Genomic DNA, 27,678 nt, shown 5'->3' with positions numbered 1-27,678 from the left:
TAGTTCTCACTGTAGCACTCAGATAAGGGTGGATTTTACATCAAATAAATGTTAACAAATGCATTTTTCAAAGAAAATTATCTGAATATGTATAAATGAAGCAGCGTCCTGGTTTAATTCATTCAAAATATCCGAATCATTCGAAATATCCAAATCATGTTTGCAAACTAAAAATAGCAATATATGGTTTCAGACAAGCTCGTCGTCGTGCATGGCATGATTCACTGAAAACATTTGTCATTTATGTTGGTTTATTTACAAGCTTAAGCGATCCATCTTTGTTCATTTACAATAAAGATGATGTTCATGCTTTGTTACTCAATTACATTGATGATTTATTACTGACAGATAACAACACTTGATTCTTAAATCAATTCATGACAGAGCTTTCAACAAAGTTTTCTCTCTACAACTTGGATTTTCACATTATTTTCTAGGCATATAACTTATTCCAATAAAAAATGGTATGTTCTTGTCGCAACATGGTTACATGAGAGAACTATTGGATAAGTTTAATATGTCAGGAGCTAAATCAACAACTCCATTATGTATGACTATACCACTCAAGTAAGATGATGGTTCAACTCCTATTGATTCTAAAATGTTTTGTAGCATAATTAGAGCTCTTCAATACATCACATTAACTAGGACAGATCTATCATTTTCCATAATCAAATTGTCATAATCCATGCATCAACTAACTCAAGTGCATTTTCAGCAACTTAAAAGAGTGTTAAGATGTCTCAAGTTCACTATCAACCATGGTTTGAAATTTACAAAGTCGAATCATTTGAAATTACAAACATAATCGTGTCTCATGGTTATAAAATGACAAAGAATAATCGATAGATCATTGACAGAAGCAGAATACAGATCTGCTGCCAATTCTACGACAAAATTATGTGACTCTCAAATCTTTTGAGTGAACTTGGAATTTCATCTCAAATCCTTTTTTTTTTTTGTTGATAATATTGGTACAACTTATCTAAGTTCTAATCTAGTGTTTCATTCAAGAATGAAGCACATTTCACTTGACTATCATTTTGTGGGACAACAAATTCAAAATGGAAAACTTATAGTACCTCACATCTCTACAAAGAACCAACTTGCAAATATTTTCACGAATTCTCACATCTTAAAGGCAAATTGGTGTTGCGGACTGCTACCAAATTTTGAGAGGAAAAAAAATAGCCACAAGTAGTTGCTACAATTAATATGTATTTACTTGTATTATAAGCTTCCTTCCTAATAGCAATAGATAGTTTCCTTTCTAATAGGAATTGATAGTTTCCTAATCTTAGGAAATCAACTCCCCTAATATTTGAAGATAGTTCTCTTTCTAATAAGAATAAGAATTGATAATTATTGTGCCATTCCTAATCTTAGGAGGTCAGCTCCTTTAATATTTGAAGTATATAGTTCCCTTTCTAATAGGAAATGATAGTTGTTATACATTCATAATCTTAGGAGATCAGCTCCCTTAATATTTGAAGTTTCAATTTGAAGTTTCAGTTTCATACTTGTATGCATAAATAGCCATCACTTTGGCAATCAAAATTAATGATCAACCATCGCTTTTAATATGTACCATGCATAACAACAAATACGACATAAGTAAACATAAGCTTAGAAATAAATAAGTTTAGCAAACTCTAAATTATCATGTTCTATTTTTCCCATAACCTTCATAGCATATCTTTACAAACATCATAAATCCATCGAGGGTCACATTTTTGACATAAATCATGTGATCATGATTCATGAATAGGCACACCAACGTATACATAGTGCATAACTTATTTGAGATGAAGGATTTTCATTTCTCCATTATACAAAACAAACAAGCAGAGGTTCATTCGTTTGGTGAATGTGCTGCCATGCCAATTTTGGACCTAGAGATGAACCAAACCCCATAAAGGGAGGTGAAGTATGGTTTACTGTGCAGAGTAAGATGCCTTAGATGGAGTGAAAATGTACAAATGAGCATCATGAGAATCAACTTGAGCACTGAATGATGAAACTACATCTCCTTTTAATACCTTGTGCTGCAAGTTAGTGAAGGGACAAAAACTTTTGAGATAACTAGTCCTTTAAAACCAATTAAACAGTAGGAAATAGGTAAAGCATTTCGCCTAGGAAATAAGTAAAGCATTTTGCCTAATAAAATCAGATTGAAAGACTGGTTAGAGAAGTTTCGCGAGCTTAGCAAGCTTACCTGCCACAAATCCCGCACAGACACATGAATTCCAGATTCAAGCCCAATTGATGCCCATGAAGCTGTTATAGAGGCAACTTTTGAGCATCGATTCCAGAGAGCAACGGCCAAACGGTTTCCTGATAAAGGACCTGCCCAAACCTGTTGTAAATAAATATGTAAAACTAAGGTCAACATACTTGAATCAATATTAGTAGCAATATATATCAAACATAGACAAAATGCATAGCAGTATTTGTTCTTGATTCTTTTCTCAGTTGCATCCGAGAATAGATATAATTTCAAAGACAAGACAAGATCCCGTGTTTTATGAGGTAAATGAAGTGTACAAAAATGAAAGTATTTTCATCCAAGGTGAATATGCTGTGACTACAAGGTGATACATAATAGATTACCTGAGCGCAACCATCTATTCCAGCAACTTGAACTTTCCTTCCCTGGACTCCAAGTGAGTCTGCAGAGAGAATAAGAATTAGAAATCTTACTCGTCTAACCTTTTTGAATAAGCCTAATGAAAATATATATACACACACCAAGTAATGACAATATAAACAGCAACAGCACAGAGAGAAAAGCACTATGGTACTACCTTGATTTACAGCAATGACTTCTTTGTTGCTTAAAATCTCAAGTGTTTCAGCCGTCATATTTCTTACATCGCAACCAATCAATAGAGGAGCCTGCACACACGAGTTTACAATTTTGAACATGTAAAAAGTTCAGCCATAGTATTTGCATTAAGATCTTTGCAAATATATCTTCGTGCTTTATTCACAAAATATTATGGCCAAAACCAATGCAAATGAAGTGAGGATTATCATCGTAACACATATTGAGCAAATTGACAAATTTAAACTAGCCTTAGGGTACTTTGTTCAATGTCAAATCCCTACACCAAGAGAGAGGAGGAAGAAATAGAAATTAAGAGCAACACCTTTGCTAAAGCCCAGATGCTAAAGTGAGCACGGTATTCCTGGTAAGTCATGCCACCATTGCCAACTTCCAACATATCCGGGTCTGTCCAAGAATCGTATCGTAACATGAGATAAGTATGAATATGTCTTGTCTGCTCTATATTTTCAATTAAATTTCAAAAGAGATAAGTGTACCATTCCATCCTCCAGGACCCGCATATGCAGCCCACTTGTCATTAAGATCGGCAATAGTTGTCATGCTAAACATAAAAACATCATTTTTATAATTAGAATACATTATAAACAAAAACTTGGACAAGAATGATGGTTGATTATTTGTTAAGACTCTATTGATGTTATTAAACTATAGACATCCCTAATAAAATGTTGAATGCACCGTCTATAAATCAAAGTCCAAAAATTTAACCTTGCCCATGTATCATTGATGTCATTCGTTGTGCGCCAACTATTACCAACCTTGCCTGCCCACAAAGCAGGGTCATCAACACCCCTGTGAAAACAAAAATATAGTCGGATAATGTCGGTCATGTTATATATACCATATGTAAACTAAACTCATAACAAAAAACCGACACGTTTTATTACCATTCACAAATTGAATAGAAAATTTTGCGTCCAGTGTCATTGAGGGCATCACGCATAGGTGGATATCTGGAATACATGAAAACCCATTGATTTAGTTTATGTGTACTAGTTATTGTTGCTTTTGAAAATTAAGAGACAGATGAGAAAGAAAAACCGTTTTTTAGGAGGGATGCCCAGATTGTAACAGTTGTCGTACTTCAAATAATCTATGCCCTGGTAAAATGTTAGAATGGTGTGAAAATCAATAATAAACCACAGAAAAATGTAACTGGAAACAATTTTAGTTTGTAAAAAAATGTGATTCAGATGTTTAGTTATGAAGCAGTGGTTTCCAAAAGCACCTCAAGATGGCACTGAGATGATTTACATTTAAATTTACTAGGAGTTGAGACTAATTTTTAGATATAACTTCACTGTTTCCTTTAGAAATTCTGGAGTTGTGCTGCTTCTATGGATCTAACTATGCCACGGTGGACATAATAACTACAAAGATCTGTCAATGCAAAGTTCAATGAAAACCATCTATACACAAATTTCAACGTAATCAATGGGCATAACTTTTCATTCATTTTTCTTAAGAACATTAAAGGAATTCCATTAAATGACTTAACATCATAAGTGGTCCAAATTCGGTGTTTGTTTTTTTTGAAAAGGCTAAATTCCTCTAATAACCGAACTTCATATCCAAAGTTAGTTTTATTTCCTTAAAGAAACAGATTAATTCCATAGAAAGATATACTAGGCTGCAGAACTAAACTATTTACATCAGATGTAATTTGAACCTAATAGAGCTCATTAATGCACACATAAAATAGAAATGAATAAATATCACTTCTATTCTTAGGACCTCCACAGAGTCATGACACATGAAGAATATCTATCACGCTTTTGCAAATTATGAAATGAGATATTAGAATCTAACCCAAGAGGCAAATAAATCTGCATCATCATTTTCGTGGAATATTGATCCTGGTCGGACTTGACATGTAAAAGCCCTAATACCAATTGGAAGTGAAAAAAATCAGTTAGTCACAATCAAAATGGGATTAATATATTTTAGAAGAGTTAAAAATCTTCCATATAAAATTTTGCAACGTATCCTACCCAGCATCAGAATATATACCAAGCTTGAGTCCCTTCCCATGAACATAATCCGCAAGTGATTTGATTCCTGATGGAAATGTCTTACGATCAGGTACCAGGTCGCCCTACACTTCCAAATCAAAAACAGTAAGGAACAACATATATTTACTGAGAGAATATATGAGTGATTGAGTTTTAAGCTTTGTGGTTTGTATTAAAACAAATCTTATCCACATAGAAAATGAATTCTAGATGTAATCATGTATAATATTCACACTTTCCTGCTAGATTATAACATTAAAGACAACAAATATACCCGCACATTGGAGGCATAAAGGAAGTATTCGACAAAAGGCAAATAACCATTTCTTAAATATACCCGAGGACCAGGGCTGTTTTTGAGCGCCTGCAAGGCGGGTTACCGCACAGGGACCAAAATTTGACACGTTTAAATTGTGGCTAAAATGGGCCTCATAAGTTGTCACGGTTAAAAGATGACCAAATAGTGTTCCTATTTGTTTTGCCACACTTCAACCATGATTAACCTACAAAGAGCCTCTGAAAACTTAAGACAGCCCTGCGGAGGACTTACTATTTATATCTATTTTCTGCAGTACGACTTAGCCAAAACATAACAGATATCAATTGAAACAACTATTCCTCATCCAATCGAATGTCAAGATAGACAACATTGAAAGCCAACAAGTATATACAATAAGAAAATACAATAGTCCAAAAGTTTATCCAGTGAAGTTGAAAGGAACAAATTTTAACTAACCTTCAAATTTCTTGTCACAGAAGACCAACAATCATCTGCACATTGTAAATAGCAACATCAAATACACATACAATAGGTGGCTTATAATGTCAGAATTTTCATATTGGACATACAAAATGAGTACCTATATTGACATAGTCATAACCTAACTCAGCCAATCCCGTTGATACCAGTGCATCAGCTGGAACAATATAATACAAATCAGTCAAGGTTTTAAAATTAAATTAAATGAAGTCAATGAAATGTTTCATATTAGTCATCATTCATCACAATCCATGAATGGTTCATCAACTAGCAACTAGTAGCAACTGGGCATGAAAATAACACCTGTTTCCTTAATAACAGTTTCATTGATATTACATGCAAAGAAGTTCCAGCTGTTCCATCTACACAAAAAACCAAATCATAACTTTTCTATTCTTCCTCAAATCAACCAAAATTCCAAACAAATTGAATGAATCAGAAATTGATTTGATGAATTGAAAAAAAAAAAGAGATAGAAACAAACAAACAAACCCCATCTGAGGCGTGAGTGCCAAACCATTATTAATCTGAAGAACTCCGTAGTTTGAAGTGTCATAAATAGTATGAAAACTTGATCTGAAAATAGAATTCCCGTAATTTTGCAAGAGAGGTGCGATTCTTGCTGAGACTTTAACAGAGGAAGCATAGAGGAAGAGAATGAATAAGTGCATCAAAACAGTTTTGTCCTGTATCTGCTTCGCCATTACTGTTAGTAGAATACTAGCTTCTTAGTTGAAATTTGTGCAGACGCGGAAATACGGTGGTTATTCACCGATTAGGAAGTGTCTGGAAGACAAATATTCAAACTTGTTTGAAAATGACTTGCCAATTTTATGGTTCTTCATTGTTTTATTTTATTGATATTGTCATTACTAAAAATATTAATATTTGAATTATCAATATTTATTAAATATTTTAATTTATATATAAAGAATGGATATAGTAGATTAGTAGTAGTTGTTTTTTTAGATGAGTCATCATATTGCGTTAGACGATTATATTTATGATGATGTATTGACGTGAAGGATAAGAATCTTTCGTGTAATATTCTATGATTTTGTTTTTTAGAAGTACTACGTGTCAGTGACTTAATTTATGCGACATAATAAAATGGATTATTATTAATGATTAATCAATGCGTGCCTAAAAGATATGAATGGATATCATTTCAAGTTAACACGTATACCATAGTTATATTTTACTTACACCTAGATCAATCAAGTTGATTTATAATCTCTTTTCAAATTAATAAATTATCCTCCATCTGATGACCGCAAAAACCATTCAAATCGTCGAAGATATCTTGCGGGTATGTATTTTAGAAAGTGAGAGAAATTGGAAGGGCTTATCGTTTTGATAGAATTCACCTATTACAATAGTCATCATCCAAGCATTAGAATGACACACTATGAAGCCTTGTATGGAAAAAAATGTAGAACACCTTTGTGATGGACTAAAGTTTGCTATAAGAGAATTTTTGAATTGGAAATAATCCAAGAAACCACCAAGAAAATAAGAATGATTCAAGATAAGATGAAGAAGGCTCAAGACCGTCAGAAAAGTTATGCAGACCGCCACAGAAGGCTGTTGGAGTTCGAGAAAGAAGATCATGTATTCTTGAAGATCTCCCCTAAGCTAGGGCTAAAGGAATCATTCAAGACGAGGAAGTTGAGTCTGAGGTACATTGGGTCATACCAGATCCTAAGTCGAGTAGGTGAGATGGCTTACCACTTAGCTTTGACACCTTCACTATCTGGGCTTCATGACGCGTTCCACATATCTCAACTCAAGAACTTTATTCCAGATTCCTTTCAACTTATCCTCCTAGTCCCAGACATGGTTGAATTCGAAACAAATCCTTCTTTTCAACCTCAACCTAGTTGTATTATAAATTACACAATCAAGGCGTTAAGGAAGAAAGAAATATTCCTCATGAAAGTTCTATGGAAGAATCACATCCGGGTGAAGCCACGTGGGAGCTAAAGTCAGAGATGTGAGAGATGTATCCTCATCTTTTTAGGTAACCTCTTAATTCAAGGACGAATTTTATTTTAAGGGAGAGGTACATCCCCTAAGTTCCTAAGCATCTCATTATATGTTAATATAATGAAATGATTAAAAGCTTAATTTAACCCTAGTGGCATTCATTAGGAATATATTATAAGTAGGGTATTCTAGTATTTTCCCATAAGCACTAGATAAACCTAAAGGAAAAGAAATTTGCTCATTTTCTCCATTTCACTTATCACTACAAAAATTTGGAATTTTGAAAGAAAAAAAGAAGAAGCTAGAGAGAGAGAGGGAGAGGTGAATTTGAGAGAGAAAGGAGAAATATCTTGAATTAAGCACGATTTTCATTTGCATGTGCAAAGATTTTAAAGCTAGAAGGTGAAGCAAACATATGGGAGATTTTTCTGCAAAAAATCATCACTAATTTCTCTCAATCATCTCTAAATTCATATTTCCTTGAAGTCACCACGAGAGAATTGCGCCCCTATCTAGAAAAATGTAGGGGCGTGCCTGAGCATGGAATGGCGTGTCCCTCCGTCGTTATAGCATAAAGGTGGTGTCCTGACCCTAACACGATCCATGTTGGCTAAAACGGGCGGGTCGTGCTGGCCCTATGGCTTCCATTTTCTTAACTTTTCTTGTAACCTTAGTTAGTTCAATTGGCGTGTCTTTCTATTGATATTCTGTAAGTGATCAAGTGTGGTCAATTGGACTGGAAACTCTTGATACTCATGTATGATAGGTTATAAAAAATGTTGAGAAAGAACTTATGTTGATTAAGAATTATGGTTATAACATAATATTCTTCCAAGTTGAAGGAAATTGAAATGAATAAAACCCTAGTGGCATGCAATTCTTTAATCAGCTAATAAGATAAAAGTACGAAAGTGAGGAACATAGGAGTCGAGTTAGAACCCTATAGGAAATATTCATGTATAAAAGTGTTACGACACTTTGTTTTCGGCATGTACCGATAACGAGATTCAAAAGGGAAATTTGTTATATGAGTATAGTAATTATTGGAGCGCCTAGGGCCAATCATGAATATAGGTTGCTATTAGGAGTTTACGACCCAAGCAAAGGGAGATAGGTAAATTTGGAAGACCACACCCTAGTGGACACGCTCCAAGAAAGGGGAGGCATGTAAACCCAGAAGACCTTGCCTTAGTGGGCAGTTTCCATGACCCCGGAGGGTAGGTCGCACCGTAAAACCTTCCCTAATGGATAAGCTTAGCAGTTCGTTAGATATGTTCGTACTAATCATCTCCTAAGATCTACATGCCCGTGTGGTTAGGTGATCGATAAATTATGTACTGTTAGAAACTATAAGAGCTACATTTTCTTGTTTTATTTCCTAATACGTGAATATAGTATTAGGATACTGTTGACTTAGCAAGTGTACTAATCTAGTTGTAATTATAAAATAAATTCGTCTCTACTGGGATTGAAAATTCGAACAAGGTGACAATTGTGTGATTTAAAACAAACAAAAGGTGGGGTTTAATTTGAATCCCCTAATTATTCTTGATGATGAATGTGCATTATTTGAATAATAGTTACACTATAATTGTACGACGAATTAACAAGACCACTGCATTCAATTCCTTGATGTAAAACTCATTAATTAAGAGTACAAATCCTTAATTCCTTAGGCGAATTTGAAGTGAAATTAGGCGTTTTATGTTCGTTCATTATCCATCCAGAACTTATAATTACATATCCCTAGTTATTTGCTAAGTTGAATTTTTTTTTCTAATTCAGCTCGGTAGACTTAAAGTCAATAATCCCTACTCATCTAAAATTAATTCGCACGCTCGTCAACACACAAAGACCAGTAAGAACAAAAACAATTGAATAATAATTATAAAATAAAAGACTTCAAATAATCTCAAATATTCATATGATCCAACAAAGTACAATTAGGTTCATCTCTAAAGATTTAGTCAAAACTAGCGTAGCTACTCATAATGAAAAAAACTTTTACCATGAGTTGATAAGAAGAATTCATGAAAATCAATGGAAAAAAGCTCTCCAAAATCGTCACAAAGTACTCCTTGTCGTCAATTTCTCGCTTAGAATTCAGTACCCCTAAAAAGTAGCAAAAATCTCCTTTTAAATATGTGATTTTGTATCAGGAATAAGTACCATCGTGATTGTGTTAGGTACCATCGCAATCGCGATATGTGCTCATCGTACCCACAATGAAACCATCACAGTCGTGGTTGAAACTTCTTTTTTTTCTTCCTTTTTCTTCTTTATTTTATCTAACTCCTCTTTTCTTCCTCTTTTGCAATTTCGCTCACTTTTTCAACATTTTTGCTTGGTTTTTTCTTATAATTCCATTGATTCTGACAAAAATACTCGCCAATATTACGCAATGATAAAGTGTCATCATAATCCCAAACTTACTCGGTTGCTTGTCCTCAATTAACCTGCTTGTAGACTAAAAATTTCATTAGAAACAAAATGCTTACCTTTACCAATGAACATCACCTTTATATTTTTTCTCTAATAAACACACCAATTTCCTGCTTCAATCCAAATAATTCTGAAAAGTTCTTCCAACATCACAAGTACTCAACCTGTCTCTCATCTCATCTTTGTTCACTATATTTGACAGGGTAATCACACAATCAATATACAAATATATTTGACCATGAGTTTGATTTTTTTTTAACAAAGTCAATCAAAGTCATATTTAAACACACACTTTTGAGGTCTTTTCAAGGTTGTAACATTACTTATGTCAAGGTAGGATAATTTGGGATAGTAGGCTTAAAGCTTTGAAGTTAGGTACCTAACATTCCTTTTAAAATTTTGGGAGTCTCTGTTGGATCAAATATAAGAAAATATGAAACATGAAAACCAATGTCGTCCTTATTAAGAAGCAAGTTGTTTATTAGGAAGTGAAATTTTTTATCAATATGGGGGATGGTTACATTGATAAACTCGGTACATAACAATCTACTAGTTTATCACTTATCATTCTATAAAGCTCCTGTAAAGGTCATAGGTGAAATAATAAAGATACAACGGAAATTTTAATGGCGTAGTTCAGTTGAAAAAAGAGGAATATTTGAGGTAAGTTTGATAAGGGTGTGTAGAGCAAAGGTTGAGGATGGTTTACGAATTAAGGAGGTGGAAAGTTTTAACAAGGCTAAGTTGTGTAAGTGGATATGGAGTATCATCAAGGAATAAAATTCCAAATGGATTGGAATCCTTCAACATAAATATGGTAACTCGAAGAGAAGATTCTGGTTTAATAAGGTGCAAAGTTCAAAAGTGAAAGAGTCTTTGTGGTGGAGGGATTTGCTTAAGATTAGAGGGTGTGATGTATTAATGTAGAAGGATTCATGAATTATCTTTCTTGCAGGCTAGCTTCATAGGGTGATATACCATTTTGGAAAGTGAGATGGCTAGGCTAAATACCATTGGCTACTCTATATTCAAACATTTTCCTGTTGTCTACTAATCCAAAAGTCTAGAAATGAGATTCTGGTCGTGAGTGCACTTTCCTTTTAGAAATGTTTTGAATGACTTCAAAACTAGGACACTTAGTATTTACGTACATTGGAACCTTCGGCCTATGTCTAGATGTGCATTTTCATCTTAGGACACTTAAAATCAAGTTAGAAATATCTTTACAAGTCAAAATAATATTTTATGTGAAAAATAAGGTTATAGTTCGACTCCCAAACTCTTGAGGTCGACACATACTGAAGGCTTTTACAAAACTAAAGTTTCCTGCCTTCGATGTGTCGACACATCCAAGTTATGGGTCGATACATACTAAAGGTTTTATAAAAACCAAATATCTACCTTTTATAAATCAACACATTAGTCCATTAGATCGACGCACAACATGTTGAGGTCAACTCTTGAAATCTTGAGTTTGACACATTCTGAAGGCTTTTTAAAACCATAAGTTGATGCCTAAAGCTCTCATGTTGACACATAACATTTATGGGTCGACACATGATATCTTGGGATCAACACATACTGCTTTAATTTTTCAAACTTGTAATCATGCTAAAAACATGTTTTTTTTGTTATTTCTTTCTTACCCCCTCTCTCACACACACACACACACACACACACACCCATACACACACACACACACACACACACACACATATATATATATATATATATGTGTGTGTGTGTGTGTGTGTGTGTGTGTGTGTGTGTGTGTGTGTGTGTGTGTGTGTTCATTTAGGTTGACAGGGTTCAATTTAAGATTAGGAAATCAAATTAGGTTGAGAAATCTTTAGGGGTTTCATTGATAAAACCAATTGGGGGTTTCCATCCAAGATCAAGTTTGATTCAGGGTTTTTTGGCACAAGAGCTTGCAATTTGGATTCAACTGAGTGAAAAATTTGAGGAAATGGGTTTATGTGAAATAAGTAACGGTAACTGGAGGATCAAATTGGGTTTCTCGGACAAGATCTTGCAATTCAGATTCAATTGAGTGAAAGCTTTGAAGAAAGGAGTTTATGTCACAGAAGTAGCGGTAACCAAAGGATCAAATTGAAGATATTGGGGCACTTGATCTAAATTAAGATCAAGGGAAAAGAATAAGATAGAATCAACATAAAATTTAGGATTTGGGGTTTGAATTTCAATTTCTCTCTTGTAAACAATTTTTTTCAAAGAATTATTGGATATCTCAATTCCTTTTGGAATTGGGGGCAGACGTACCCATAGCAAGGCCGATTGGGGAACTTCCTAAACAAATTCTTGTATTCTCTCTTTCTCTCTCATTCTCTTTAAAATTTGTTAATTCATTTAGTGTGCAATTTCATGTACTGATAGTTATGTTTTTTTTAAGTATTTCAAACTATTTTGTAAGATAATGGCAATAAAAACAATTACAATATTTGGTTTTGTATTATTAAAGCTCAACCACCAATCTTTTTTAAAATCACCCTTGCCTTGTATTGTTAAAGCTTGGCACCTCTTAAAACTTGTTAAGTATTGTTAAAGCTTAATAATTAAAAAAGCCCGTTGTGTATTGCTAAAGCTCAACAACCAAAAAGATTTTTTTTCTTCATTTTGGTCTTTTATTTTTCTTTTAAGGGGAATTACAAATGCTTTGACTTCCCTATTGTACGTAAGGGGTATGTAGGTACAAGATATAATGTCTTGTCGAACACATTTTTAATAAAACTCTTTTCTCACCATCCCACTATTTTTGACATAGCAATATAACAATAATAATATATTTCAGAAAGGTTCATGTAAAGTACTACAAATATGAGGGGTGCTAATACCTACCCCTTGCATAACCAACCTCCGAACCTAAGACCTCTGTTTATTTTATTAATTTTTTATTTTAAAAAATTTGGGTTTTATTTCGCTTTTTATTTCATTTCCTTTGGAAATAATAAAGCGCAGTAGCGACTTCCACTAAAATACAAGTCGGGTCAATCCAATGACCTCGGTCTCAAATTTTCATCGCTACACTAACATTCCTCAAGAACATGACAATACTGAATTTCTTCCTCAGACACCACCTATAATTCAAACTCAACAACCTCAAGAGCCACCATTAAGGAGATCCACTAGAGAAAGGAAGAGTGCAATTCCATATGACTATGTTGTATTTCTTCGGGAATGTGAGGATGTCATTGGTTTCACCGAGGAAGATCCTATCAACTTTTGTCAAGCCATTCGGAGTCCAAACTCTCTTAAGTGGGTTTATATCATGAAGGATGAGATGCAGTTGATGGCTAAGAATGATGTTTGGAATCTCGTTAAATTATCTGAAAGAAAGAAACCCATTGGATATAAATGGATATTTAAAACCAAAAGGTATTCAAAGGGCAACATTAAGAGATATAAAACTCGTATTGTCGCCAACGGCTTTACTCAAAAGTATCTCTTGTTTCTTTGAAAGATTCTTTTAGGATTATGATGATATTAGTAGAGCTGTCAAAATGGGCCGAAGCCCATGGGCCGGCCCATCAGGCCCGAAAATAGTTAGGGCTTGGGCTTTATTTTTCGAGCCCATTTACATCCGGGCCTTTTTAAGCTCGGCCCTAAAAAGCCCTAAAAAATATGGGCCGGCTCGTATGGGCCATGGGTAGCCCACCAGCCCGTAAAAAATAATTTCTTTTAATATAACTAGAAATTATCCTTTCTTAATTCATAAAGGTATGCTATAAACAATTTGCGTATTATGTATTTTAATTTTTTTTGGTATTATAAAGGTATAAATATCAAATAAAAGTTGATGGTTTGACTTAATTTCAAACTAAAAGGTTTCATCCTAATATAATTATGTAGATAGTATAGAAAAGACACCATGATGTATTCTAATTAAAAATAAGGTTGAAATGAGATTTAAAAAGTTATGATGTAATTTTTATGGTAGGATATAGTACAAATCATATATATAACAATTTGCTATAAAATAATATCCCATCAATTTAATTATAATTGTTATAAAATTTTATAATAGTTTGTTGTTATGATCGTTATAAAATTATAATTGTCATGAATATTTATATCTTTAAATTTGTTGGAACAAGTTATTTAACTATGTGTGCAAAATTAAATATAATTTCTGATGTATTTTGAATAGTTGAAATTAAGTTAATACGTTATTTTACATTTTAATTGTAATTTATATAGATTATTTAGAAATCGTATGGTTATTAGAAAAATAAGGAGAAATTTTATAAAAGTATTATTGCATGCAATTGTATGGTTATTAGAAAAATAAGGAGAAATTTTATAAAAGTATTATTGCATGCAATTGTATGGTTATTAGAAAAATAAGGAGAATTTTTTTTTATAGAAATAGGCCCGTTTAGGTCCGAGGCCCATTTAGGGCCGGGTAGCCCGCAGTCCAGACAGGGCTGAGCCTGGGTAGTAAAAATGGAGCCCATTTAAAATGGGCTTTTTGGGCCCGGCCCTGAAAAGCCCGAGGCCCGCATGGGGCGGCCCGTTTAGGGCCGGGTAGCCCATTTTGACAGCTCTAGATATTAGTAGCTCATTTTGATTTAGAGTTGCATCAGATGGATGTAAAGACTAAGTTTATAAATAAAAATATTAAAGAGGCAGTATATATGGATATTAGTATATATCTAAATAGAAACCCTGGTATGCAGCACTGAATAGCAATAAAGTGTGTAATGTGCTACTTGAAGAGAACTAAAGACTTCGTGCTCACTTATCGAAAATCAAATAACTTGGAGATCATTGGGTATTCTGACACCAATTTTGCAGGATGCCTAGATAGCAGACATCTGGTTACATCTTTCTCTTGGTTGGAGGAGCCGTCTCCTATAAGTATTCCAAACAAACATTAGTGGCTCCCTCCAATATGGCAACAGAGTTTGTGGCTTCCTTTGAGGCATCAAATCATGGGATTTGGTTACGGAACTTTGTCACATGCCTACACATCGCTGGGAGCATCGAAAGGCCCTTGAATATTTATTGTGACAATAATACAACTATGCTATACTCCAACAACTATATGAGTTCTACAAAATCAAAATTTATTGATATATATTGTTGTGAAAGAGAGAGTTTAGGAGAAGGAAATTTTGATAAAACATGTAGGGACAAATTTAATCCTAGCAGACCCACTAACTAAAAGGCTTGTCACCTAAGACTTTTCATGGGCTTGTTGGTCACATGGGTCTTGGTTTTGAAATTGTTTTAGATTAATGGAAGTCTTTTCCTTATTTTTCCATGTTCTATACTTTGGTTTGGTTTTGGTACAAATTTTATGTTATGTTTAATTTTCTGCAAAAATAAAAACTTATGAGGTATTATTGTTATAACAAAATAAAGTTTTGTTATGTGCAAATATTATAATTTTAAGTTGCAATTAAGGAATTTCAGTTTGATCTCACTAAAGACTTCAGTAGGGCCAGTTGAAAATATGCTTGATTTAGAGATCACATTGTATGAAATTTCCATGTCACTCATCCATATCGATCTATATCATCAATTACATTGATATTGTGGTCGTCGGGGTTCCGTCACGTTACATGTTAATGACAACAACCGCGGTGGTTCCATTATTTATGTATGAGGCAAACCAGATTGTAAAGTTGAAACCTAAAGATAATAACATTTGGATGTCCGCCTAAAGAATTGTGATATAATTATTAAAATATATCACCTAAGTGGGAAATTGTTGGAATAATTTTATATATAATATTTTTAAATTTCAATAATTATTATGTGGGCATATATGTTTTAATTAAATTAGCTATTTTATCAATTAAGTGTCTTAAATAATAGGTGAATTCTTATCTACCCAACTCAAAAAGTTGGGTAAAGTTACATTCAGGGTAAAATGTCTTAGAAACAACATATAATTGTACTATTTTATAATTAATTAAATATGTTAAAATTAAATAGGATCTTCTGATTGGTTGAAGCTACACTACTCAATTTTTGGTGATGGGTAGAGAAGTTGTCCCCTAAATAATAAAGTGATCAAATAAAGTTAAAAGGCTTATTAGATTTTATTTAAAAATTATTTAATTAATTGGAAATGTGCTCAAATATGAGGGAATGTCATGATAATTCAATTTGAAAAATGAGAACCTAATTGGCCATCAAGACATTAGAAATACCGATTGAGTATGAACCATACAAGCCACCAGGTATTATTTGTTCATCTCTTAACCTTCAAGATTACAGCCGCCAACAAGAATTTTTTTGATAGATCCAAATATTCCTAAATTGGTTGAGTACGAACCATATAAGCCATGAGGTATTTCGATAGATCCAAGTATTCCTAAATTGGTTAAGTATGAACCATATAAGCCATGAGGTATTATTAGTTCATCTCTTAGGGTCTGTTTGGTTCAAATGAGGGGGAGGGGAGGGGAGGGATTTTAATGGAGGGGAGGGAAGGGGAGGGGAGGTGAGGGAATTTTTTTAATCAGATAGGTGTTTGGTTCAAACGAGGGGAGGGGAGGGGAAGGGAGGGATTTTAATTAAAAATATGTTTGGTTCAGGAGGGGAGGGGAGGGGTTTTATTAATAATTTACATTTTTATCCTTATTATTTTATATAAGTGATACAATATAATATTCAAATTTGAAAAATTTATACATATTTTTTTAGTAAAATTTCTAATATTGAGTGACTAAAAAGTTATAATTTACTACATAATGTTAAAAAATTGAGTTCACTTAATTCGAATAAAATGTTCAAAAACAAATTAAACTATATGTTAATAACAACTTTTAAATCGTAATGAATTTTTTAACACATCAAATACATAAAATAATTTATTATTAAATATAAATGGCTTAAATATTTTAATAAAATAAATAAAAAAATGAAAATGAAATATTTAAAGTTTGATAAAAAAGAAAATATGATAGAATACATAACAAAATTAGAAAAAATATATAAATAAACATAAAATAGTTATAAAAAAAATCAAAAAAGTACAATGATTATGATTTATATTAAAGACAAAAATTTTAAAATAATTTGAAGGGGGAGAATAATTATAATAAGTTGATAGAAGCAGTCGAGAAAAATCACATAGAAGAGAGTAGTAATACAAAAGAAAATGAATAATTTTGAAATATTAAAATAAAACTGAGGATATTATAGTAATTATAATAAGTTTTAAAATATCAATATGCAGATTCCCTCCCCTCCCCTCCAAATCCCCCCGATTCGGGGGGACGCAAAAAGTATGTTTTGGAGGGATTTTGCTCCCCTCCCCTCCCCTCCCCTTCCCTCATAAAATTTGAACCAAACACATTTAATTAAAAATATTCCCTCCCCTCCCCTCCCCTCCCCTCCATCTACCCCGAACCAAACACACCCTTAACCTTCAAGATTACAGCTGTTAACGAGAACTTTTTCGATAGATCAAAGTATACCTAAATTAACTTGGAGGTCTTTTAATTTAATTCTAGTTGTAACCGGTGTTGGTCTTAGGGGTGGCAAAATGGGCCGTGGCCCGCGGGGCCGGCCCGCCACCCGCAAAAAAATGGCGGGTTGGGTTAGGATTTTAGGCCCGCCGCTCGCCAAAGCTCGCCCCGCAAAAACCCGCCGCCCGTCATACCCGCCCCGCCAAAGCCCGCCGCCCGCCAAAACCCGCCTCTCCTCCATAACTCACTCTTTTTTTAGTTAATTCTAGTAATTTTAATTCTTGATGGTTTATTTTATACATTTGTTTATAAATATATGTAATATTTTTTTAAGTAAATTTGTTAAAAAGTTGCTTTTATAAAAAATTGTTTTAAAAAATAAGTGAAAAGTTTAATTAAAAGGTAAAAAAAGTCTATTAATCTATTAAAAAAATATAAATAAAAATAGGCGGGTAAGCCCGCCGCCCGCCAACCCGCCATCTTGGCGGGGCGGGCATGACTTTTATGCCCATTTTACTTGGCGGGCATGCCCGCCCCGCTCGTTTTTTGGCGGGCATAAGGCGGGGCGGGCGGCGGGCGGGGCGGGCGGCCCGTTTTGCCACCCCTAGTTGGTCTTATGTAATTGGGATTAGAGTACACTTAATACTCTTTGTGAATACAATTTTGCTTATTAATTAAAAAAACACATATAGAATCTAAGAGTTTATAAAAATAAAACAAATTTATGAGCTGATAGTTTTCTTCTGGCACACGATGATAACGCAATGATAAACTAAATGTGAAAGGAACATATGATCGTTCGTATGTATATAAATAATAAACAAGTATCACTTATAACAGTATGACATAAAATATTTACAAAACAGAAACAATATTCAAGTAAAAAATAAAGAAACAGAATGAGAGGACCCTATGTGTTGAATTGAGTTGCAGTTAAAGAATATCATAAGTATATATTAATTAGCAGCAAGCAAGTAGCTAGTTGTTGATGTTATTGTGTCTGTTGCTTGGTGCAGATGGTGGAACTATCCCCTTAGGAAGCATGATGAAGACCAATGGCGCATATACTTTTCCACAGCACACGTGTCTTTGCTTCTCCGGCATCACTCTATCTGTGGCTGAGAGCTGGCTGAAATCATTCAAGGGCCTGGCAAACGATGGAGAAGATATCAACAAAATCAGCAGAGAAAGTAGCAGAGTCGCTGCAAGATACTGGTTTCTTTGTAGGTTTATCATTATGAGCTGATGGAAGCAAGTTACTACAAGATGAGTTTGTTGTTGATCTATGTGTGGTGAGGTTTGGTTAATATGAATAGGTATATATACTATGATATAGAAGAAAGCGAGAGAGAGAGTATGGAAATTATCGCTATTAAATTCCACAGCATGCCAATTAGGTCTATTATGAATTTAAGGAAATAGATTCACCGCAAAAGCTATCTCACACTTGCTATTTAGGGGATAATTATCCTAAGAAGTAGTAATGAAAAGAATATTTTCAATTAATATATAAGAGAATTAATAAGAAAATGTATACAATAATGTATAGATGTAACTTATGACTACACACGCATTGCCAAACTTTTCTTAGCTGGACAATAGTCACACATATTTTTAGATTAATTCTAAGCATGCTTTTTTATATTTCATTTTAATTTTTTTTCAACGAAATGCCTGGTTGTTTTTATTATATTATTTTTTAATTCAAATAAATTATACTTATTACATATGGAAATGCTAACGAGTGCCCTTAAGTGATTAACATAGTAAGTTTTTTTAAAAATGCGTGTAATCAATGCATTGGAAATTGAAATATTAACTTTTGTAAATAATATTTTCTTTATTTAGTATCCTTAAAGAGTGTCCTGAGGGCACTCGTTAGTATGACCCTATTACATATTATGTCAGAAGTATGACCTTAACTTCATACAAGTTATGACCTCGTATAATGCCATCCTTAATATTTTTTAGTACCTCACCTCAGCTCCTTTGAAGACTTTATTCGCGAAGTAGATGAGTTTCTCTGTGCCATCTAGATCATGAACCAATAAGGAGCTTATGGCATTATTGTCACTGGTGAATATAAGAATAGGGGGTCCCTCATACGGGGAAGTTAATATTAGGGTGTCGCCAGAAATAATTTTAATTTCAGGAAGACTTCTCGCATTCCTCTTTCTATTTGAACTTTTAGTTTTTCTTTAGCATGGCGAAAAAGTGGAAATCTTTGTCGCCTACGCATGAGAGGAAGCAAGAGACTACCGCAATCAAGCCCCATAACTTTTTGACTTCCTTGGCTGTGGATGGCTCCTCGTGTCGATTATGGCATGAACTTGTAGGGGTTGACCTATATCCCTCATGTTGTTAACATGAATCCCATGAATTTACCCGTTTAGAGCCCAAAGTAGCATTTGGTTGGACTTAGGAGCATGTTATATTTCTTAAATGAGCTTACTATATCTACAAGGTCCTTAAAATGATTGTTTTCACTTGGAACCTTCACAACCATGTCTTTTTATGTATACTCTAAGGTTTCATCTTATTTGTTATGTGAATAATGTGTTCACCAGCCTTTGATAGGTAGTGTCAACGTTATTAAAACCCAATGACATCCCCTTGTAGAAGTAGTTACAATTGTTAGTCATAAAAGTTATGTTGGGCACGTCTAAAGGGTTCGTCTTAATTTGATTGTAGTCTGAGTAATGAAGCTTAACGTATTGTACTATTCCGAGCCATCAATCAATATATTGATGTTGGGTAGTGGATAAGAATCTTTAGGGAATGTCGAGTTCGGTAAAATCCACGCACATTCTTCACTTTTGCAAAAATTTTTCCACCTTTACAACGTTGGAGAGCCGAGTGGGATATTTAATCTCACTTATGAATTTCTCCTTTTTTATCTTTTTGACTTCTTCATTGAGAACTACTTTATTTTTGTCATCCATCTTTATCCTATTTTGTATGACTGATTTGGAAGTAACGTTGAGTGCAAGGCGATGAAAAGTAATATTGGTGTTAACTTCATGCATGTATGAAGGGATCCAGGAGAACATATATATGTCCTTCTAGAGTAGGAAGATAAGTTTCATCTTTTCCTTGTTTTCTGCTAGAGAGGTGCCTACCTTCGTGATTTGGAAACTCTTAGGGCCAATTTGTACTTATTTCAGATTTTCTGTAGGAACCAACATGTCTTTTAAGTACTCTTCTACGGGGTTCAAGTCCATGAAATTCACGTTGTGAGAGTTAGGCCTTGGTGTTAGTCAAGTGATTATCGTCGTGTTCCATATTACGAGTCTGTCTTGATAGCACCTCATGACCACCTCTTCATTACCATTCGCAACACATATACACCCATTGTCTAAGAGAAATTCAAGATGTTAAAAGAAGAATGAGTGATGATGATGTTGAAAGCAAAGGGCGTGTCCATGGCAAGATACCTGAATTTTATGGACTTTACATTCTCAGCCAACCAGAAAATAGTCCTAGAGGAGATATGCCCTCTTACATGTACATTTTCACATGAGAAAACTACATGTGAGCTCTTGAATAGGCTATAAGTGTTGGATCAAACTGTTATCTTTCAAATGCGTCCTACTAAAAGAAGTCGGCGGAGCTGTCATGATCTATAAAAATTCATTTCACTTCCCAACTAAATGATTACATACTAATGACCATAAGGCCGTCTTCATGGGGAAATATTTTGACAACATCCATGTGTAAAACGGTAACCTCGAGTGTTGATGTCTATTTGGGCTTAGAGGAGAATTTACAACTTGTATGACTTAGAGAGGATTCCTTCTACAACAAGAGGTTGGTTCTCCCCCGACAGAAAAACCTCCAACAATAATGTTGAGAGTATGACACATTGTTTCACCTTTGGTTATCTCTTCAGGCTCTTTCTATTTCCTCAAACAAGGACTATAGGGTCTATCCCATCTAGGAGGGCACAACCTCACCCCATAGTCATACAATGAGCCATGTACATGTCTTCTCAAGTGCCCTTTTTGGAAGAGACACTCTATCTCCCTTTTAAGTTAATGACAAACATATGTGTGATGATCCTTGACCTTGTGATACTTGCAACCATTTTTAAGATTGTTTACCATCACCCCCAATTTGAGGGTCAAGGGTCCTGGGATAAACTTGTTATGGTACACTCTCGCCATATCTATTCTTGTCTTATGTTTAAGGGTGTGTAATTGTCAGTCGGCCTTTTGGCAGGTTGAAAGGTTGTCATATTCCTTAATGGCTATGGGAAGTGATTTACGTGCTGGTTCGCGGACTTAGATTATCCGCTACTGTGATCCTTCACACCTTTGGCTCTCTTCTCAACATTGATTTCTCTGCCTTACATAACTTTCTGCCCTCGCCATGATTTCTTCTATGGAGTGTGCAAGTTTCTGGGAGAGAGACTCGTTGGAGTGTCAGACTTTGAGACTATTTTGGAAAACTCCAGCGAACTTCTCTTTTTTAATAATAAAATAATATGATATAAAAAGGCTAAAGCCCGCAGAAAAGTACAAGGAGAACATAGGCACAAGAAGGTCCAAGCCAGGAAAATACCGAGAAAATAAAAACAACCAACAACAACAAAGTAGATAAAAGTTCACCAAAAGTAACCACAACCAAAACCAACAAACTAATAAATAACAAAGAGAAGACCACACCAACTCCATAGTAGACTGCCTCCCAAACAAGGCCAAGCTAGATCTCAAACCACCGTAGGGCCGCCTCCATTAGTGTTCAAGAAAGGAGCTTGCCTTTAAGAGAATTTATAGTGCCTATTATCTCCATTTATGTATTGAAGGAAGTAACTTGATCACGCATGTCACTCTTTCAGTAAAAGGTTACTAAAGAAGGCGATTTGAAGTTGTCTCACATGGAGGTGTCTTAGGTCTCAATGAAGAGGGTTTGGGACATCTCTATACTTTTTGGTTCACTATCATCTCGTGGTTATTGTAGGATGTTCTGAACACAAGCTTGCACGCCTTGATTCTGGCAACATAGTTCGTATATGGTGGCTTGTATCCTTGACAGGACCTCATCATCAATAGATTTATATGTAGTTCTTGTGCCCACCATTAAGAGGCATTAGGCGAATTAAACTAGGCATTTTGAAGAAAATGGTGTGGTCTAGGTAAGTTTTATCAAACCCTACAAAGGAGGCTAATTGTACTTGTAGTGAGCACAATTGACGATACTATACCCACAATTAGATGCTCGAGATGGCTTAAGGTTATGATATATAAAAAGTCATGGAACTGACCTAACCTGAGTTAAGTATTTATAGCTATAGTATCCTCCCTAGGGGGTCGATTCATTTTCCTATAAGTTCGGCCACACGACTATTAGCTTTGATCCTATAGTGGGAGTAATGGATAAGTCATCCCTTTAATGTATGAGATGTAGTTTTTCCATTCGTAAGACTTGGAAATCTCCAAAGTTATGAGTAACAAAGTCTTGTTAGTTTGCCTAAAATGTGTCTTAACATGTCACCTCCTAACAAAGTCTTGTTAGTTTGCTTAGAATGTATATCAAATTATGACATAAGGGTTTACTGAGTAGTAGTGATTGATTCATGCAAGTTAGGGGTGAGAATAGGCTGGGCCGAGTTAGGCTTTTCCAAAATTGAGTCTGACCTGCTAAAAATTTTAAAGCCTAAGCCTGCCCTGTGACCTATCATGGACTTATTTTAGGCCTAAGCCTGACATTTTCAAATGTCTGATTGACCTATTTGCTTATATAAAAGCCTATTTTATTTGAACATTTGTAAATAAGCAATTCATTAATGCTTAAATAGAATAACAAATTTTGTCCAAAAAAAAATAGAATAACAAATTAATAGATTAACGAGACTAAATACTTATATGCATTGACGTATTCAAGTTTACCTATTAAAGTAAGTTGTGATAGTATTTATTTGAGATAATTAATAAAAACAACTTATGACATTGTTCATAAGGTTTTTTTAACTTATTTTCATAAAATTTTCAAAATAACTAAGTTTTATTTTTATATTTTAATTCAAAGTACAAATACAATATAACAATAATAATAGTAATAATAATAATTTTATTCATATTTATTTAAATAGACCGATCTGAGAGACTTAAAAGATGTTTTTATGGCATGTGTCTTAGTTTTTTTTTAACTTAATAGACTTGTAAAAAAAGTAAAACATTTTCTATGAAGAAAAGTCTAATCTGTCAAGGGTTTGTGTAAGTTAGACCGTATATCTCTATTAATTGATGAACTCTTTACTACTATTATGGAGGAAATTCAAAATTTTAGAAGATTTTTTTAAACGAGATGTGCGGACAATTCAAAGAACAAAATATCACAATTAATAGAAAAAAATGTTAGATAATTTTTTCTCCATCTCACAAAATATATAGAAAAAAATATAATTATGAGATGGAGGAAAAATTAATATTTAATTAAAAATAAAGATTTTGTCTCTTAAATTAAAATAATGATTGATTAAACTAAAATAAAAGATTTCTAAGTTAGTGACCCGTAAGATAAATACATATTCAAAATGACCAACAATTCAATTTGATAATAAATAAATGAATCAATAAAAAGTCAATTATGATATTAGCAATTTTATCATTAAAAAAAAGATATCTATCATTTTCAAATATCAAAATTGAAATTGAAATTTTGTTATTATTATTCAACTGAAATTATAAAAACTTAAATAATAAATTAATATCATTAATAAAAATAAAAAAATTGTAAGGATTATCTTTGTCATATGTGCTCATATTTTTTTCCTACTTTCTATCTAATCAAACAAAACATTAGAACGTAAAAATCCTTTTACACTCTTATATTTAATGAGCATGATAATTGTTTCATTTTCCTTTCTCTTTTTTATACTTTATTTCATTTAAATGTTTTAAAATTCAAATATACCATAATTCGTAAATCAACACTCGAAAAAAATATTTGTTAATTATAAACATTGTTTATTTCATCATGGATAACAAACTGCCACATGATAATAAAATGCTTGAAATTAAGTACATCAAAGCATTTATTGCTTTAAGAATAAATAAGAATAAAACATAATAAAATGTTTAAGAAAATATTAAAAAAAAGGACACACGGCCCACAACAGATTAAATGGAAAAAATAGTGTGAAATAGACACACTCAGCCAAGTTTTGTCTCTCGGATACTTTGCTTTCAAATTAGCATTGGCTACTAACATTATACATAGAAGTAAAAGTACTTGCACCATCTCTGTTTCTTGCTTTATGACTGTATCTGGGCACCATGCAACAGTTTATTCATGCCTCCATCATCACTAAAACGAAATGATATTATCATATAAACAACATTAATAAGTTCGAATTATATTTTTGTCATATCATGTCAAAGATTCCAAGGTTTTATATAGAATATGCTAAAATTAAGCTACATCTACATGAAATGAATTGAAATTTGAAGTCATAGCCTCCCCAACGAAACTACTCTTTTTATTCATCTAAATCCCACTAACTTGGGAAAATTGACACATTAGTACATTACTTAATCAATATTAACTGAGATTAAAGTAAAAGGGTATAAATCAACTGTTATGTCATAAACTAAATTTAGGGTTATAAAATTTATTCATCATTCATTGTTACATTGACAATCCCATCAACAAACAAAAATAATGTTATCATGCTTAGCAATCTATCATTACATAGAATCTAATAGTAACTACCACCTTGGATACAAATATAAGCATAAGACCAATGTGACTTTGATCAAAGAGATACTTGAGAATAATAAGAGGATGATCATATGTACTCATTCATTCTTTCCAAAATTGTAGTACTTTATTTTCAAACATACTCAGTGATTTCCACCATTTGAACCATGATGATATGTTGCAACATCTACTCTAATGCACAATGGATGATATGGAGCAAAGAAACACACTTGTTTTTATTTTAAGGATCAACTATATTAGGGAGATCTTAGCTATTTTGTATGTTCATTAAACAACTTACAGGAATCTTGATCTATAACTCCTCGTCTACTTCCTACTTGATTTGTTTATCCTTCCAGCTTATATTTTCTTTGTAATCCTGCAAGCAGCATGTGGCAAAATATACAAACTAAGTTACATATAACTTTATCAAGACCTCAGAAGGTTAATATTGCATCTGGAAGGCATCCTAATAGCCAGGACATTTTAGATTGAACATCTTAAAAGTAATCTTGCTCATTTTAGATTGAAATTACAGCCAAGACATTAAGGTTTAAGGAGATAATAGTAGAAAGTTATTACAACACAACAAAGTCTTCTACTCTTAGATTGCCATAAGGTCGCCATAATTTTGCATCAGGACTACTGATCCTACAAACAATCCAGCAGCACCGAGCAATTTCTGTAAGGAAATATAGACAAGCTCAAAACTCATGCTAAACTAAGTCAAGCTCCAAGATATGAACATGAATTAACAGAATAAGAATTTAAACAAAATGAAATAAAAGCTTAGTTTTAAAAAAAATAAAAAAAATAATCATAAACTAATTTATATTAGATTAATCATAAACTACAAATTACAAAATAAAATTTAAACAAAAATAAATAAAATCTCAGTTTTATAAACATTATTTGAAAAGTTGAGTTATAAGTAAAAGTTCAAAGAAGCATTATATCAAACATGAAGAGTGTAAAAGTAAGGAAACTTATTCACCCAATGGAAAAGTTAAAAAGATGGGAATCCAATCACTTACCATGTAACACTATGGATCTCACTCTCTCAGTGCCAAAGTACGGGTTCCATTGGTGTTGAATGTCTTTTGTTGTCTGCTACCTCTTCACCTCTTTCTTTTCAACCTCGTTCATGAGACAAAATACAGAAAAAAAAACACAACCAAAAGGTAAGAACAAAAGAGAGAAAGAGATCTCTTCCTCTTCAATATTGTCTACGTAGGCTTAATCCAAATGGAAAATTAAACCGAAAAATAAAGTGAATGGACTCACTATATAATCACGTACACACTATATAGATCCGTTGTCTAAATCGTGCAAACCTGTCTTTTTCTTCATTTTCGTGAAGATTGACCCGTGGATCTTAAAAAACCATGATGTTGGTATCCGCGAGGAGTGAAAAAACCATGAAATCATGAAATGGCGATTAAGTTCCATGAAAACAGAAGTTTGCCTCAGATGAAATGGCAAGATGTAGGATATGGATGAAGAAATGGATCTGTTTTTTAAGTCTCAAAATTGACGTGAGAGAATGGAGGATCTTGATCTGAAAAAGGAGAGATTACAAAGTAAGAGGAGAAAGGCAGCGGCGGCGGTGTTTTTACGGTTTTGGCGAAAAAGAGATACGAGAGAAGACAGAGAGAAAGAGAGAAGGGGCTGCGGCGGCTAGGATTAGGGGAGAAAAAAAAGGAGACGTGAAGGGGGCTGTATGAGAGAAAAGGTAACGTGAAATTCAAATGAGAGAGAAAAGAGAAAGTAGTTTATTGGGAAATAAGAACCAATAGGAGCATAACACTTGTTAAGACAATAGAAAAATGCTAGTGTAATTTTGTTAGTTACCAAATTATCCTTTTTTGTGTGTAAACATTTTTTTAACAAAGGGCATTTTTGTCAGATTGGTCAATCTAATAATATTGGATAGATAGTAGATACTAGATAGTAGATAATAGATTGCCAAAGCGCGCATACTGAAAAGTAAGACTCGGGCCAGTGATTCCAAGTCAATCAAATAAGCCAAACACTCAGTGACTTTTAACTAAATTTCAAATTCAAACACATTCATTTTATTTTAACACGAGTGAGGGAAAAGATGCATATTAGAACATAATTAGAGTAAGAACAAGAAAGAATAACAGAGATATGTCTCCGTCGGGTCCTATTAGGCGGCTCATGCATGTGTTACAATTTCAAGAAAATCTTTATTTGAGTTTTTAATTTTATAACCTTTTAAATTCTCTATTATGCAAAAAATAATGTTTTTTTTAATAAATTTAAAAATTGTTATAAATAAAATGATGATTATGGATGTTATTAATAAACAATTTTATATTAATTTTCTATTTATTATATATACTCCATCCGTCCCAAATTATTTGTCGCAATGACTCACTTCACACAAATTAAGAAACAATAATAAATAAAAGAGAGAATTGCGACTTTACCGAATTATTCTGATTAACTATTGGTCTATTAGAAATA

At 33.4% G+C, this 27,678-nt stretch overlaps 1 protein-coding gene across 1 annotated transcript; it reads right to left on the bottom strand.

The window, feature by feature from the left end:
* Positions 1-1,641: 1,641 nt before the first annotated feature.
* Positions 1,642-6,445, bottom strand: LOC131641132 (alpha-galactosidase 3-like). Its single transcript, XM_058911446.1, has 15 exons — positions 6,113-6,445; positions 5,924-5,982; positions 5,721-5,777; positions 5,597-5,631; positions 4,840-4,943; positions 4,658-4,730; positions 3,890-3,948; positions 3,736-3,801; positions 3,557-3,640; positions 3,325-3,389; positions 3,150-3,232; positions 2,805-2,895; positions 2,611-2,669; positions 2,216-2,356; positions 1,642-2,045 (listed from the first exon to the last, which is right to left on the bottom strand). Exons 1-15 carry the CDS (start codon positions 6,322-6,324, stop codon positions 1,935-1,937), a joined length of 1,299 nt encoding a protein of 432 aa, XP_058767429.1. The 5' UTR covers positions 6,325-6,445; the 3' UTR covers positions 1,642-1,934.
* Between the last annotated feature and the right edge of the window lie 21,233 nt (positions 6,446-27,678).

This window comes from Vicia villosa, unplaced genomic scaffold, assembly GCF_029867415.1.
Source record: "Vicia villosa cultivar HV-30 ecotype Madison, WI unplaced genomic scaffold, Vvil1.0 ctg.003522F_1_1, whole genome shotgun sequence".
In the NCBI taxonomy this organism is placed as follows: domain Eukaryota; kingdom Viridiplantae; phylum Streptophyta; class Magnoliopsida; order Fabales; family Fabaceae; genus Vicia; species Vicia villosa.
The sequence above is the reverse complement of the archived record's forward strand: the minus strand, read 5'-3'. Positions and strand labels throughout refer to the sequence as shown.